The following is a 14,513-nucleotide window of genomic DNA, read 5'->3' on the forward strand; positions in this document are numbered from 1 at the left end:
GATTGGTCCTGAGCGTGGTTAGACTCCCGCCAGTTTTCGCAGACCTCGCTGTGTGGAGCTGCGCGTTTGTGGAGACACAGCGCTTAATAAAGTCATCTTTATAAATACTTTATTGGCGGGAGAGAGCTTTTTAGAGGTCTAAGCCTCAAAAACATCGTCTGAAAATGGCACCGAAGGATTATTTAGCCGAGAAAGGTAAGGGTCACCTATCACTTGGGGGGGAAGAAAGTTACGGAGTGTGAGCAGAAAATGGCGATCGGAAGGGCTGCTGTTATCGTTGTTAAACTGAACTATGCTGCAATAATGCGCTGTAGTTTCAAAAATGCTTAATTTTGTGTAAAACGATGCTATTAGGCGATAACATCACACATGGCCGCAGGTCGCGTTTTAGTTTGTCTCCGTTCCACCTTAACCTTCAGCAGTTTCACTCTGGCGCCTCCGGCTGCTGCAGTGTTCCTGCCGCGCCATTTAAGGTGGAACGGAGTCCTAAAAGCGAGCTGCAGCTTCCCACCGTCGACTGTTTCGGCTTCATGTTCGAGATGGGCATTTTCACCCGATCTCACTCTGGTGATTTAATTAGTTTCTCTAATCGATTAAATGGTCCTGAGCCTTAGTCAGCTATAACGTTAGCACGGTTCATTGTTCGTAGGCTAAGTTAAGGACTAGCTAGATTTCCCTCTTAGAGGCGATATTAACCGGATAGCACTCACTGGTCACTATTCGTTGCACATTTACAGCGTATAAATGCATTAACTGTGTTTTTGACGAATGTGAACCAAAAGTTTCCCCAGAAGAGTCCACTGCGCTGTGGACGACCCGCAGTACCCGGATGCACGAATCAACGAGTCGGTTCTTCTGAGCCGGTTCACTTAATGGACTTTTAGCGGCTACGCAGTGTTTACGTGCCCGATCCAGAAGGAGTACTTTATTCAAATTAGAATAAGCCCCACCAATTTAACTACATGTAAATCACACCGTACCAGACTGGCAGCAAACGTCTTAAACGTGTTTGCTTTAAACTGAGCGACTGCGAATGATTCCTCCTTCGGTTATGAATTCGATGGTGTTCCTTCAGCTGAGTCGAGTAAATTGGTGAGAGTCGACTGAGATGACTCGTTTAGAGTGGGTTACCCGGATGCAGCCGTAAAACAAAGAGCGTGTGGCGCGCGGAGGAGCACGTGGAGTAAGTGGACGGAACACACACTTACAACCAGTGTGCGAGTTCTGCTCAGAAGTCCCGCTACATCGCAGATTTCAGACATTCTGTCTGCCCCGGTTCTCCAGTATAGAATTCACTGTCGGCCTGCAAGTCCACATTAATCCCCAATATAAGGTCTGCTTAATAGCAGCCCCGATATCTGTTAAGGGGGGGGTGTGGGGGAGGGGGGTGATAAACACAGGAGCCAATTAAAACAAGCACAGTGAACCTTAATTTTGGACCATGTTCTAACGGTACAGGAGCGCTTATTATAAGCGTGTTCAGTAAGCTGGACTACAGGGGGGAAGGGGCGGTTCTCTGTATATCGAGGCACTATGCGGGGCAGCGCGGAGGGGTACGGCGTGTGTGAAAAGGCCGGGAGCCATGTGCTTCTTTGTTTACAAAAACAGGACCGAGCGCGGAGCTCCGTCTCTCCCTTCCCCGCTTACAGCGCGCTTACAGCGGTGTTCAGACACAGCCCGGCCGGCGGAGAGGAGCACAGCGCCCGTCCACCGAGTTCCGGACACTCCGCGGTTCGTATCCGGAGCGGAACGAGGTTGTTTTCGCTTAGCCAGAAAAGGAGGGGGAGGGGGCAGTGCGTGTTTTGGGAGTCCGGACCGTAAAGATGGAGTGTGTGGGTGGATGTAGTCTGAGGGTAAAGTTGAAGTTCTGAGCTTTAATACCGAGGCTGGACGCGCGCGCGCTAGATCCCGGCTCTGCGCTCCACCTTAAACAGCGCAGCAGTTACAGGCGCCTGAGCGGAACCGCGGCACTGCTGAAGGGAGGACGGGTTCGGGTTCCAGCCTGAGCTGCGTTTCTGACTGTTAAGCGGGTTCAGGCGACTATTGATGTTTAAGAGGCCTTTGATGTGTGTGATGTACTACAGCCTGTTGTGACGCACTAACGCCTTGTGTTTTTCTCGTGCGCGTGGGGGAGGGTTCAGACCACGTGACCGCTGTTTATCAATGGGAGCCTCTCCTTTGTCGTGTAGCACCTGCTCCCGTTGTGTGTGGATCTACAGCACTCGATTTAACCCTTTTAAGCCCTTTTAAGACACATTTAGGTTAAATGGTCAGATGCTCGTGTGTGAGATTAAATGTTTAATGTCTGAGTAAAATAGATCTCAGTGAGAGCCTAACTAATGTCCTCCAGTAACGCTGGGCTAGAAAACCGAGCCCCTGCGTGTTCTAGGCAGGGTTAGGGCTGTTCAGCTGGGTTTTACAGTGAGGGTTAGGGCTGTTCAGCTGGGTTTTACAGTGAGGGTTAGGGCTGTTCAGCTGGGTTTTACAGTGAGGGTTAGGGCTGTTCAGCTGGGTTTTACAGTGAGGGTTAGGGCTGTTCAGCTGGGTTTTACAGTGAGGGTTAGGGCTGTTCAGCTGGGTTTTACAGTGAGGGTTAGGGCTGTTCAGCTGGGTTTTACAGTGAGGGTTAGGGCTGTTCAGCTGGGTTTTACAGTGAGGGTTAGGGCTGTTCAGCTGGGTTTTACAGTGAGGGTTAGGGCTGTTCAGCTGGGTTTTACAGTGAGGGTTAGGGCTGTTCAGCTGGGTTTTACAGTGAGGGTTAGGGCTGTTCAGCTGGGTTTTACAGTGAGGGTTAGGGCTGTTCAGCTGGGTTTTACAGTGAGGGTTAGGGCTGTTCAGCTGGGTTTTACAGTGAGGGTTAGGGCTGTTCAGCTGGGTTTTACAGTGAGGGTTAGGGCTGTTCAGCTGGGTTTTACAGTGAGGGTTAGGGCTGTTCAGCTGGGTTTTACAGTGAGGGTTAGGGCTGTTCAGCTGGGTTTTACAGTGAGGGTTAGGGCTGTTCAGCTGGGTTTTACAGTGAGGGTTAGGGCTGCAACAAACCACTATTTATATTCATAGTTGAATAATCAGCTTATGAATTGCTCCGTTACCAAATGACTCAGCAGCTGATGCAGCAGGTTGCCTGAGGTTATATGCATTTGCACCTAATGAAGACGATGATAAATACCCTGTTCAGAGATTGGCTGTTAAGAATTTTTTTTTCTGCAAACATTGAAGAGAAAGAAGCTCAGTAGTTTATAGTAGCAGCAAGAAGTTCTCCTGTTTCCAGTCAGCCCACGTCCATCTGAGACTCACGCCTCACTGATGGCTTTTCTTATGAGTTTACGGCTCGTACCCATTTTCTCTTAATGCGCAGTTCACATGACTGCCAGCTGCTCAGTTTCCACTGCGGCTCTGCATACAGACTGAGGGAGCGGGTTGCCCACTGTTATGGTTAAAGTTTGGTGATTAACTCCGTACTGTGACTGCTTAGCAAGATTGTCCACAAGGGGGCGCCATTCATGTGTCAAATAGCTTTTGGTGCAGTGGCCCTGCTGAGACTTTCTGCTTGACTTAGTTAGAGTGCTGTTTTTTTTCTCTGAACTTGTCTGTGTGTGTCTGTGTGTGTCTGTGTGTGTGTGTGTGTAGAGAAGTGTAAGCGGTTTCTGCAGGAGTTCTACTCTGAAGATGATTCTGGGAAGAAGGTGTTTAAATACGGAGCTCAGCTGGTAAGTGAGCCCTCCTGTCCTTCACCTACAGTGTCCTCCTCTTTCAGATGAAGGAGCTTCTCCCTCAAGTCCAACTAATCGCATTTGTGTGTTCGTAGGTGTCCCTGGCACACAGGGAGCAGGTGGGGCTGGTGGTGGACCTGGATGACGTAGCTGAGGAGTATCCAGAGCTGGTGGAGAGTGTGTGTGAGAATACAAAGCGCTACACAACACTGTTTGCAGATGCAGTTCATGAGCTGCTGCCTGAGTACAGAGAACGAGAGGTACACACACACACACACACACACACACACAGAGAGCGAGCGAGCAAGCAGTGAAGTCTGGCGTTCTTGGTCCAGCTGCTGAATTTTGTGTGTTCCAGGTTGTGGCGAAAGATGCGCTGGACGTTTACATCGAGCACCGCCTGATGATGGAGACGAGGGGTCGTGACCCTGCGGACACCCGTGACTCCAGAAACCAGTACCCTGCCGAGCTGATGAGGAGATTGTGAGTGTGATGTTCTATCCTGGTCAGATTAATGGCTCATTACCAGGGAGGGGTTAAGTGTAGGGTTGGGGATGGGTAACAGCGGGAGGGAGAGACTGGGGGAGTTTACTGGGACTGCAGTTTTGGTGGATTTCAGAGCAAAGTCCTGAAAACTCCACACTTTTACACCTGAAGTTAATCTCTCTCTCCCTCTCTCTCAGTGAGGTGTATTTTCGTCCTCCCTCCACCTCCAAGCCGAAGGTCGTGCGAGATGTGAAGGCAGACAGCATTGGGAAGCTTGTTACAGTCAGGGGCATCGTTACCAGGGCAACCGAGGTCAAGCCCATGATGGCAGTTGCCACGTACACATGTGACCAGTGTGGCGCTGAGACATACCAGCCGGTACTGCATTTTAGAACCTGTGACTGAGGATTTTCTGGGGTGGGGCTAGGTGTCAAGCGTGTAACCTGTTTGGGGGTGTTTTTCTAGATTGCGTCTCCGAGCTTCATGCCGCTCATCATGTGTCCAAGTCAGGAGTGTGTGACTAACCGGTCAGGGGGGCGCCTCTACCTGCAGACCAGGGGCTCAAAGTTCATCAAGTTTCAGGAGCTGCGGATCCAGGAGCATGTGTGTATTAATGAGCTCTGATTTAACATGCTTTCATCGGCCACAGACCTGTCCAGGTTTAAAATATGCAAATGCTCCAAACCAGAATAATACCACTCTGGACGGTCTGTGCTGGTGAGATGCTTTAGTGAGCTCTTGGTTCTCTCTCTAATGCAGAGTGACCAGGTTCCGGTGGGGAACATCCCACGCAGTATGACTGTTTATGCAAGAGGAGAGAACACTCGATTGGTGCAGCCTGGAGATCACGTGGCGGTTTCTGGGGTCTTCCTCCCTCTTCTTCGCTCCGGTTTCCGACAGGCTGTGCAGGTAAGAGTGCATGTAAACACCCTTGCCAGCATCACACACTGTACATACAAGCTTGCGATCAGACTGTGGTTAGCGTTCCTGTGGAAGGACCATGATGGCCCCTCAGTGTAGATGATCGATGTAATGGACCCCACTGTTTTCAGGGTCTGCTTTCGGAGACGTACCTGGAGGCTCATTGTGTGACTCTGATGAATAAAACTGAGGATGATGAACTCGGCACTGAAGACCTGAGTGAAGAGGAGCTGCGGCAGATCACAGGTGTCTGGATTAGTCTTGGACCTTCTGCTTGCTGTTTCCGCTGTGCTGAGTTCTCTAAAGTATCTCCAGTGATGTAGATCTTGACTGAATAGTGATTGTGTGTGTGTAGAGGAGGATTTCTATGAGAAGTTGGCGGGGTCAATTGCCCCAGAGATCTACGGCCACGAGGACGTTAAGAAAGCTCTACTGCTTCTGCTGGTGGGCGGAGTTGAACAGGCACCACGCGGGATGAAGATCAGAGGTCAGATCATCCTTCACTAGTGTCGCCTCTACCGCCCATGTATACACATGCACTATATTCTCAGCACTGTTTCAGATAAGGCAGAGTTCTCATCTTGTCTGTCTCTGTAGGCAATATTAACATTTGTCTGATGGGAGATCCCGGTGTGGCCAAATCTCAACTGCTGTCCTACATCGACCGCCTGGCCCCCCGCAGTGAGTGACTCCTCAGTGTCTGTGTACTCTTACTTTGCTGCTCTGCGTCTTTATACTCACTGTCTTGCTCTTGTGCGCTCTCTCCCTAGGTCAGTACACGACTGGACGTGGGTCCTCAGGTGTGGGTCTGACGGCTGCTGTAATGCGCGATCCAGTTACTGGGGAGATGACTCTGGAGGGTGGGGCTTTGGTCCTCGCTGATCTGGGCGTGTGCTGTATTGATGAGTTTGACAAGATGGCTGATGCCGATCGCACAGCCATCCACGAAGTGATGGAACAGCAGACCATCTCCATCGCCAAGGTAACAGAGTGCCTAGACACTGGCCAGAGGTGTTGGATGGCGTTTCTGCAGGTTCTTAGAGTTTCAGACTAGTTAAGGTGGTAATGTCCAAGCTAGCGTTCAGGTGTTAGAAAATGTGCATATTTTAATCATTATTAATTTTTCCTGTTCAGGCCGGGATCATGACGTCGCTAAATGCGCGCTGTTCGATCCTGGCGGCAGCGAACCCGGCGTACGGCCGCTATAACCCACGCAAGACCATCGAGCAGAACATCCAACTGCCAGCTGCACTGCTGTCCCGCTTTGACTTGCTGTGGCTCATCCAGGATAAACCAGACACTGACAATGACCTGCGTCTGGCCCAGCACATCACCTATGTCCACCAGCACTCTAAGCAGCCCCCCACACACTTCACCCCCATCGACATGAAGCTGATGAGGTGTGTACACGCCTGCGGTTCTCAGTCTTGCGCTGGGTTTCACTATATTTGAACTGACCCTGCAGCTTCCTGTCTCTGCAGTGGCTCGCAGTAATGCTGTATAAAGCACAGTCTGTCCAGGGTTAGGGTTTTGGGGAGGGGTTCAGACTTAACAGGGCGTATGAACACTGAGGATCTCTCTGATGGATGCTGGGTCTGTTCTCTTTGCAGGAGGTATCTGAGTAAGTGCAAGAAGAGGCAGCCGGTGGTTCCCGAGGCTCTCGCTGATTACATCACAGCTGCTTACGTTGAGATGAGAAAGGAGGCTCGAGTGAGCAAAGACACCACGTTCACCTCTGCCAGAACTCTGTTGTCCATCCTGCGTCTGTCTACGGCACTGGTGAGGGACACACACATGCATATTTATGACTGGTGCAGACTTGTGTGAGAGTCTGACCGGTGTGTGGTAAAGTGCTTACAGTGCAGGTAGTGTGTTTAGTTCTACCGCAGTGTGGGCACTTCTTTCACACGCTGGACACAGTCACAGCTGTCTAACTCCTGATGGGCATGTTCCTCTCCTCACAGCTAGATAATGTGTCAGTCACACATGGCTTTAATAAGACTAATGGCAGCTCACTCTGTACATGAACAATACTAATGGAACCTCAGTGTGATCTAGCCCTAGTTGACTGTATGTCCAGGAGGAGAACTTCTGTCCGTCTGACTGAATGTTAGGTTGTTTCTGGACTGGCCCAGTAGGTGGTGCATGTAATCTCAGGAGTAACAAGATTCCCTTCATCTCTGGAGATGGAGGCTGCTGGTAAAGCTGTACAACGACAGACCTACTGGGGAAGATGGTAGTGTTGTGCTTGTGACTGAAATGCTGGGTGAAGTGCTGTCCAGTCCACAAGTTTTGCCAGTAGAGCTGGTTGGGGGTGTGAAGCTCTATTTCATCTGGATCTACACAGCTTTTAGTGTTTCCGGTGGTGCTGAACTCTGTGAGGGGAAAGTAAAGCTGCAGGTTTATCTTGCTGTGAATGAGTGCTGAGTCTTCTTTACTCCGGATCACTGAAAGGGTTTTGTTTCACACTCCATTAAACTCTCAGGGTTGGATCAGAACAGCACGGCTCCAGTGGGTCACAGTAAAATCAAGGTGGAGGTTTTGGGGCTGCTGGGTGTTAAAAGTGCTGTTTGTGCAGGTAGCTGAACACGCCTACTGCAGAGCCAGCACTTCCATACACACAGCTGCACTTCACACAGTCAGAGTCTTCGCACAGAGGATGCACTGTCCTGTAAACAGCACAGTCACCAGCAGGGGGTGCTGTTAATCTCTGCTGCAGAATGTGAAGTCCATGGTTGTCGTGGTGTCTGTCAGCTTTGCGGGGTAGGCAGTCAGCCTTCATCAGAACCGCTGTGCAAACCCATGCAAAACTGACCGCACCTCGACCCAACCCATCCACGCTGAAGGGGCAGAGCTTCACAGCTAGACACAGCCAATAGAGACTAGCTGGTGTTGAGAGGCGGAGACTTGGGCAATTGCTGGCTTTCCCATTAGGCATTGCACTTGTCTCGGTCTGACAGTGCCGGCACAACTCTCTTCTCGTGTGTGTGTGTATTATTGCACACACTCACTCTCATGCACACGCGTGTACTGCATTAAAAAAAAAAAAAAAATCATGGGCTAATCTAGTGTTATTGTGTGTGTGTGTGTGTGTGTGTGTGTGTGGGTGGTAGGCACGGTTGCGGATGGTGGATGTGGTGGAGAAGGAAGACGTGAATGAAGCCATGAGACTGATGGAGATGAGCAAAGACTCTCTACAGGCTGACAAATCCACCACCACCAGGTGTGTGTGTGTGTGTGTGTGCGTGCTTCCTGTGTAAGTCCTTTAAATGTGTTGGAACAGTTAGTCAACCCTAGACAGGACAGACACACCTGTATTGTTAGTAGGTGAGGATTATTGTTTTTCCCTAAGTGAAGCTTAAAAGAATAGTATTTACTGATTGAGTAACGGCACGTTGGAAATTTCAAAGCTGTGAAACAAAGTGTGTGTGTGTGTGTGTGTGTGTGTGTGTGTGTGTGTGTGTGTGTGTGTGTGTGTGTGTGTGTGTGTGTGTAGGACTCAGCGGCCAGCAGATGTGATCTTCTCTCTGGTGCGGGAGCTGGCAGGAGAGGGCGGGAAGGTGAAGGCAGTGCGGATGCCGGAGGCGGAGCAAAAGTGTGTGTCACGTGGTTTCACTCCGGCTCAGTTCCAGTCGGCTCTGGACGAATACGAGGAACTCAATGTGTGGCAGATCAACCAGGGTCGCACACGCATCACCTTCATCTGAACACACACACACACCCTTGCTTTTGTGACTCCGCCTCCCGGCTGTATCTGCACACTTTTGGTTGTGGACTTTATGGAATTGCTGCTTATTAAGTGCTTTCCACTTTTGATGTTTTGCTTTTTAATTTGTAATTAATGCTGAGAAATAAAACCTGTAAATAAGATTCGGTCTCTGCTCTCCTCGTTTTCTCCACCGGTGTGTTTTTAAACATTTTAACACAGGATTTTTTTTCCCGTTTTACCCAAGAAATCTAGATTTGTTCTAAACGGCTTGGAGAGAGCTTAGACCGTTTGCTGAGGCCTGAGCTGATCTACTGAACACAGGCGCCGCGTTGAGTTTCCATCATCCACACACCCACCCTCAGCACAGCAGGACACACTGAAATGTTGCTAACCCCTGCGCTAATTAGCACAGTAGCCCGCTGGCTAAAGCTTGACAGGCTTCTCTGCCGCCCCGTAAAACTCAAACACGTCCTGCAGAAACGCTGTAAAACGCAGGTAACCGAGTGTCTGCGGACACCAGCTGTGCTCAGGGCTTAAAGACAGACTGTAAACCAGAGCCTCACATTCCACAGGAGCTGCAGAAGCCCTGATTACAGCCCACAGAGGAGGCCCTGACACACACACACGGATACCACCTGCAGCTCAGAGACAATAAAAGCTTAAACAGGATCTGAAACTGAAGCTGTCTTCAGAGGACCGCTCTTAAAACCCGGCCCGAATAACAGCTCATTTCACTGAACTCACATCCAGAGTCCAACGCAATACTGCAATCACACGAGGTGATCACATGATCCCGTCCCACAATCAATCAGAAAAGCAGAAGAGTGGGAAAGGAACAGGAAGGAGAATCTGCTCAGTCCGTTTGAACTGGACTTCATTTCGTCCGCAGCGTTTCATTAAAACAGAACAGCGTTAAACAACCTGTTCTTCAGTAAACACGGTTTTGTTCAAATAAAGAACCCTGAAAAGAGTTGAACTGACGTTTATTTAAAACAAGCATCAGAAGAAGCTGCTGAGATTCTCACACACTACTGAACACCACTAACCCCTACTGAACACAGCCAAACCTTATTGAACACAGTGAACCCCTACTGTACTCCACTAAATCCTAATGAGCACAGCCAAACCTTACTGAACACCAGTAACTCAAATTTAAACCTAACCCTAACTGTGGCTCTGTTTACAAGAAGCAAAACACTTTAAGAAGCAAAACGCTTTAAGAAGCAAAACGCTTCGGTGTGTGTATTTTTGTGTAGGGGTGGGGGTGTGTGTATTTGTGTGGGGGTGTGTGGGAGTGGTGGGCAGGGTCTCTGATCTGGAAGAGCGAATCCCATGTGTGCTGCTGTGTGATTGACAGCAGGGTGTGTGTATAAAGTGATTGTGAGGAGCTGAGTGGTCAGAGCGGCTCTGAGGGACCGGGTGAGTTACACCATCACACACCATTACTGACCATTACACACCATCACACACCATTACACACCATCACACACCATTACTGACCATCACACACCATTACTGACCATTACACACCATCACACACCATTACTGACCATTACACACCATCACACACCATTACACACCATCACACACCATTACTGACCATCACACACCATCACACACCATTACTGACCATTACACACCATCACACACCATTACTGACCATTACACACCATCACACACCATTACTGACCATCACACACCATTACTGACCATTACACACCATCACACACCATTACTGACCATCACACACCTTCACACACCATTACTGACCATCACACACCATCACACACCATTACTGACCATTACTTAAACTTTACGTTCATGTACAGCTAATATTACTGATGATGATGATGGACTGTGTGTGAGCGAGAGAGTGTGTTAGAGAGTTTAATTGATCTGTTCTTCATTGGTCTAAAGTGATGATGCCGTAACGGGGTGGTTAATCAGTTTCTATCAGACAGTTTTTATGCTTTTATTTAGAATTTCTGTTTTTATTGAAATGTAATAAAGTGATGAAATTTTTAAGCTGAGAGATCAAACACTATAAACATGGCAGACATCAAAGTGTTAAATCTGATTATAAATAAGATCTGTTACAGTGACTTTAACTCTGGAACTCCAGTGAACTCCTGAGACCAGCTGTGTGTGTGTGTGTGTGTGTGTGTGTGTGTGTGTGTGTGTGTCCACAGTCATAATGGTGGTGAAACTGCTGTGTTTGCTGTGCTACTTTGCGCTGCTGCCCAGTAAGTCTACCAGAGAACAACAACAACAACAATAATAATAATAATAATAATAATAATAATGAATCAGTATTAATAAAGTGCTTTATTGTGTTTTAGGACAGCTGGACGCAAAGTCTCTCCTGAACGTGATCAAACAGGAAGGTAAAGAGTTTAAAACCCTCACCTGTTCTCACCTGTTCTCATCTGTTCTCACCTGTTCTCACCTGTTCTCACCTCTTTTCAGGAATCAGACACTTTTAAAACAACAGTTTTGATAAAAATGTAATTCTGCCAGTTTCTCCCATAAAACTTAGGTCAGGCTGAGAGGCTGAGGCAGCTGAGGGTGGCTCCTTCTGCTTCCTGCTGGAATTGTCTGTTCCACCTTAAATGATGCAGCAGTTACAGCAGCAGCACCAATAATGTGTGTGTCTCTCACTGTGTGTGTGTGTGTGCCACAGATGTGGCTCCAGTCAGTATAGACGCTGAGAAGGCCAACGGTTTCCTGTCAAGCTCTCGGGGGCGCCGTAGTGTGGACCCCCGCTGGCACCGGCAGACTCCAGACTTCCAGGCTTATTATCGCTACTACAGCAGCATCGGCCACACGGAGGGGGTGAGAGAGCATCACTTACACTTACAAAACAGCAGAGAGAGAGAGAGGGAAATAAACAGCAATACACCCCCCACCAATTAGCATGTGATGCTAACTTGTGCTAATCTACTTAAATCATCAGTGTGGCTTATGCAAAAGTTTGGACACCTTAACAGAGTCATGACTCAGTAGCGCCCCCTTCTGCAAAAGCTTGTTAGCACTTCCTGTAGCTAGTCTTTCAGTTCTTGTAGATGTTTTTTTCACTGAAGGTTCTAGTTCTGTGGTGATCTTGGGTCGTTTGGCTCCACAGCTTGTTTAAGATCTAACCACAAATGTTCTGTGATGTTGAGGTCAGGAGATTGTGACGGCTGATCCAGAAGCTTCAGTTTGAGTCACCTCAGGTAGTCCATGATGGATCTGAGATGTTGTGGATCATTATCCTGTAGCAGAATTATTTTAACAGATGGTTTGATATTTGCATTCAGAATTTGCTGGTATTTTGTGGAATCCATTTTCACCTATGCATTATTACCACTGGCCAAAGCATGACACACCCACCCTCATGCTTCACCGCTGACAGGGTCATTTTTCTCTGAACGCTGTTTTTGCTGATCCACAGCACTTGTTTCCAAAATGAGCTGTTCTGCAGCACTTCAAACATTAGGTGACTTTTCCATGAAGATTATGGTTGTGTGAGCGGAGCTGGGCAAAAGGGAGTGAATGTGTGTGTGTGTGTGTGTGTGAGTGTGTCATGTACTGTCTCAGTAAAAACACACTACTGTGTGTATGGCCGTGCAGCTCCTACAACCCTTCATCAGCCACAGTCCAGTCAGAGGTTTGATTAATGCTGATGCTGACCTGAGCTCATGACGTCCAGCGCTATGTGCAAGCAATGCGGCTCAGTTCAACAGTGCACCAGTAGCTTGACCCTAACCCTTCATGCAGTCATGCTTAGTCCTCTCTGAGAGTTTCTTGGTCTTCCAAACCTCACCTTGACACCCACAGTTCCTCTGAACTGCCTTTTGTTAATAATCATAATCAATCACTAATAATATTCTTTTCTTAATCTGCACTGCCGAACCTGCAGCTGAAAGCACATGGTTATCTCCTCTCAGCGCTCCCAGTGACTTGTTTCCAGATCTTTAGACAGTTGTTTGGAGGAGCTTGTGATTGAAGAGTCATCATTTATAAAGTCTGTAAAGTTCAGCTGATTGACCTGTTATTGACCTGCTTCAGAGCTGATTTGTCAGGGACTAAAAATACAAGCTTTTGCAACACTTAGGTTGCCTAAACTTTTGCATAGGCCATGCTGATGATTTCTATTTTTCTTATGAAAGACAGCGTACGTAAAGATTTACTGAAAATCCAGTCTTTATGTCTGATTAAATGCAGAGGCTGAGTTACTGCACAAAATGATTTGTATAGTTATTTGGTCAAGTGTGCCCAAACTTTTGCAGAATAGAGTGTGTAAGGGGACACAGCGCTGATGGGAGAGTGTGTAAGGGGACACAGCACTGATGGGAGAGTGTGTAAGGGGACACAGCGCTGATGGGAGAGTGTGTAAGGGGACACAGCACTGATGGGAGAGTGTGTAAGGGGACACAGCGCTGATGGGAGAGTGTGTAAGGGGACACAGCGCTGATGGGAGAGTGTGTAAGGTGTTGCTCTGTGTTGCAGCTGTACGAGATCGACCGGATCAGGATGCTCTATCAGCAGATGCGTCACCTGGAGCAAGTTTACGGCCCCAACGCTTCGTACTACCAGAGCAAACTGGGCATTCCAGTCCTGCCCCCGCTGCCCAAATGTGATCCGGCCAAAGACAAGAACTGCAAACCATCTCCTCCTCTCCCTGCCCCGGAGGCCCCCGCCCCGGTTAAAGGCCACACCCCCCCGGCCCCTGTGTCCCAGGCTGACGTTGTTTACCTGTGCAACGCTAAAGACCCTCTCTGCAAACCGCACATCGTCTACATGCCCACAGGGGCAGTACCTGTGCTGTGTGACCCCCGCTACCATCCTACCTGCAAGCTTGAGGGCCCGCCAGCCCCCGCCCCACCCAAAAAGGTTGCCCTGCCCCTAAAGGTTGCCCCGCCCCCAGCACCGATAGTGTATAAGGGAATGGAATACGACTGCGACCCGTACTGGGACCCTGACTGTCTCATTGATAACCCACCCCGTCTCATCAAAGGCAAGGTTGCCCCACCCCCTCCAGCTCCCCCACCCGAGGAAGATGATGAGGAGGAGGAGGAAGAGTCAACTCCTGCCCCGCCCGCCCCCATAATTAAGAAACACCCTGTCCCATACTACGGTTACCCGTACTACCCGTACTACCAGTCAGAGCTGTACGACCCCCAGCGCTATACATACCCCTCCCCCCAAACCGACAAATAAACAAACAAGTAAACAGTTTAAACATTGTGTTGTGAAGAAGTGTCTGTTCAGGTAACCTGGGAAACCAACACAGCCAGAACACACACACACACACACACACATTAATACACACACAGGGCATTTTCTTATCCTCTTCTATGTTGAGCTCTAACTGTGCCTGTCCATGGTGTGTTTCAGTGTGTGTGAAACTAAAATGTAAAATAAAGAAATGAAGAATAAACTCAGTTCTGATTTTCACTCTGGCGTGTTTCTGATTTCTTAACATTTAGTGTCCAAATTCCCCACACTGTCCAAATGTATGAGTGTGTATGTGAATGAATGAGTGTATATGAGAGTGTGTATGAGTGAGTGTATATGAGTGTGTATATGAGTGAGTGTGTATGAGTGAGTGTATATGAGTGTGTGTATGTGAATGAGTGAGTGTATATGAGAGTGTGTATGTGAATGAGTGAGCGTATATGAGAGTGTGTATGTGAATGAGAAAGTGT

At 48.6% G+C, this 14,513-nt stretch overlaps 2 protein-coding genes across 3 annotated transcripts; both read left to right on the plus strand.

Moving 5' to 3' along the window:
• Window positions 1-42: 42 nt before the first annotated feature.
• On the plus strand, window positions 43-8,987 carry mcm7 (minichromosome maintenance complex component 7). 2 transcript variants are annotated; one of them, XM_072694257.1, is made up of 15 exons: window positions 43-195; window positions 3,628-3,707; window positions 3,806-3,970; window positions 4,069-4,193; window positions 4,394-4,574; window positions 4,662-4,799; window positions 4,956-5,105; window positions 5,249-5,363; window positions 5,473-5,604; window positions 5,715-5,798; window positions 5,888-6,099; window positions 6,252-6,517; window positions 6,728-6,896; window positions 8,231-8,340; window positions 8,614-8,987. In XM_072694257.1, the coding sequence occupies exons 1-15, from the start codon at window positions 165-167 to the stop codon at window positions 8,822-8,824; spliced, it is 2,169 nt and encodes a 722-aa protein (XP_072550358.1). In that variant the 5' UTR covers window positions 43-164; the 3' UTR covers window positions 8,825-8,987. The 2 variants fall into 2 exon arrangements, with proteins under 2 accessions (XP_072550358.1, XP_072550359.1); XM_072694258.1 differs by lacking the exon at window positions 43-195 and adding an exon at window positions 1,588-1,731.
• A 2,033-nt stretch (window positions 8,988-11,020) lies between these two features.
• On the plus strand, window positions 11,021-14,025 carry LOC140574483 (uncharacterized). The gene is made up of 4 exons (XM_072694332.1): window positions 11,021-11,069; window positions 11,166-11,210; window positions 11,507-11,658; window positions 13,315-14,025. The coding sequence occupies exons 1-4, from the start codon at window positions 11,021-11,023 to the stop codon at window positions 14,023-14,025; spliced, it is 957 nt and encodes a 318-aa protein (XP_072550433.1).
• Window positions 14,026-14,513: the final 488 nt, after the last annotated feature.

This window comes from Salminus brasiliensis, chromosome 12 (assembly GCF_030463535.1).
Source record: "Salminus brasiliensis chromosome 12, fSalBra1.hap2, whole genome shotgun sequence".
NCBI classification, from domain to species: domain Eukaryota; kingdom Metazoa; phylum Chordata; class Actinopteri; order Characiformes; family Bryconidae; genus Salminus; species Salminus brasiliensis.

Bases quoted from the DNA above. Each gene is read 5' to 3' on its own strand.
- mcm7 (XM_072694257.1), top strand. From the start codon at position 165: ATGGCACCGAAGGATTATTTAGCCGAGAAAG. The intron at 3,708-3,805 runs GTAAGTGAGCCC...GTGTGTTCGTAG, and splicing joins TTAAATACGGAGCTCAGCTG to GTGTCCCTGGCACACAGGGA. The intron at 4,800-4,955 runs GTGTGTATTAAT...TCTCTAATGCAG, and splicing joins AGCTGCGGATCCAGGAGCAT to AGTGACCAGGTTCCGGTGGG.
- LOC140574483 (XM_072694332.1), top strand. From the start codon at position 11,021: ATGGTGGTGAAACTGCTGTGTTTGCTGTGCTACTTTGCGCTGCTGCCC. The intron at 11,070-11,165 runs GTAAGTCTACCA...ATTGTGTTTTAG, and splicing joins CTACTTTGCGCTGCTGCCCA to GACAGCTGGACGCAAAGTCT. The intron at 11,659-13,314 runs GTGAGAGAGCAT...TCTGTGTTGCAG, and splicing joins GCATCGGCCACACGGAGGGG to CTGTACGAGATCGACCGGAT.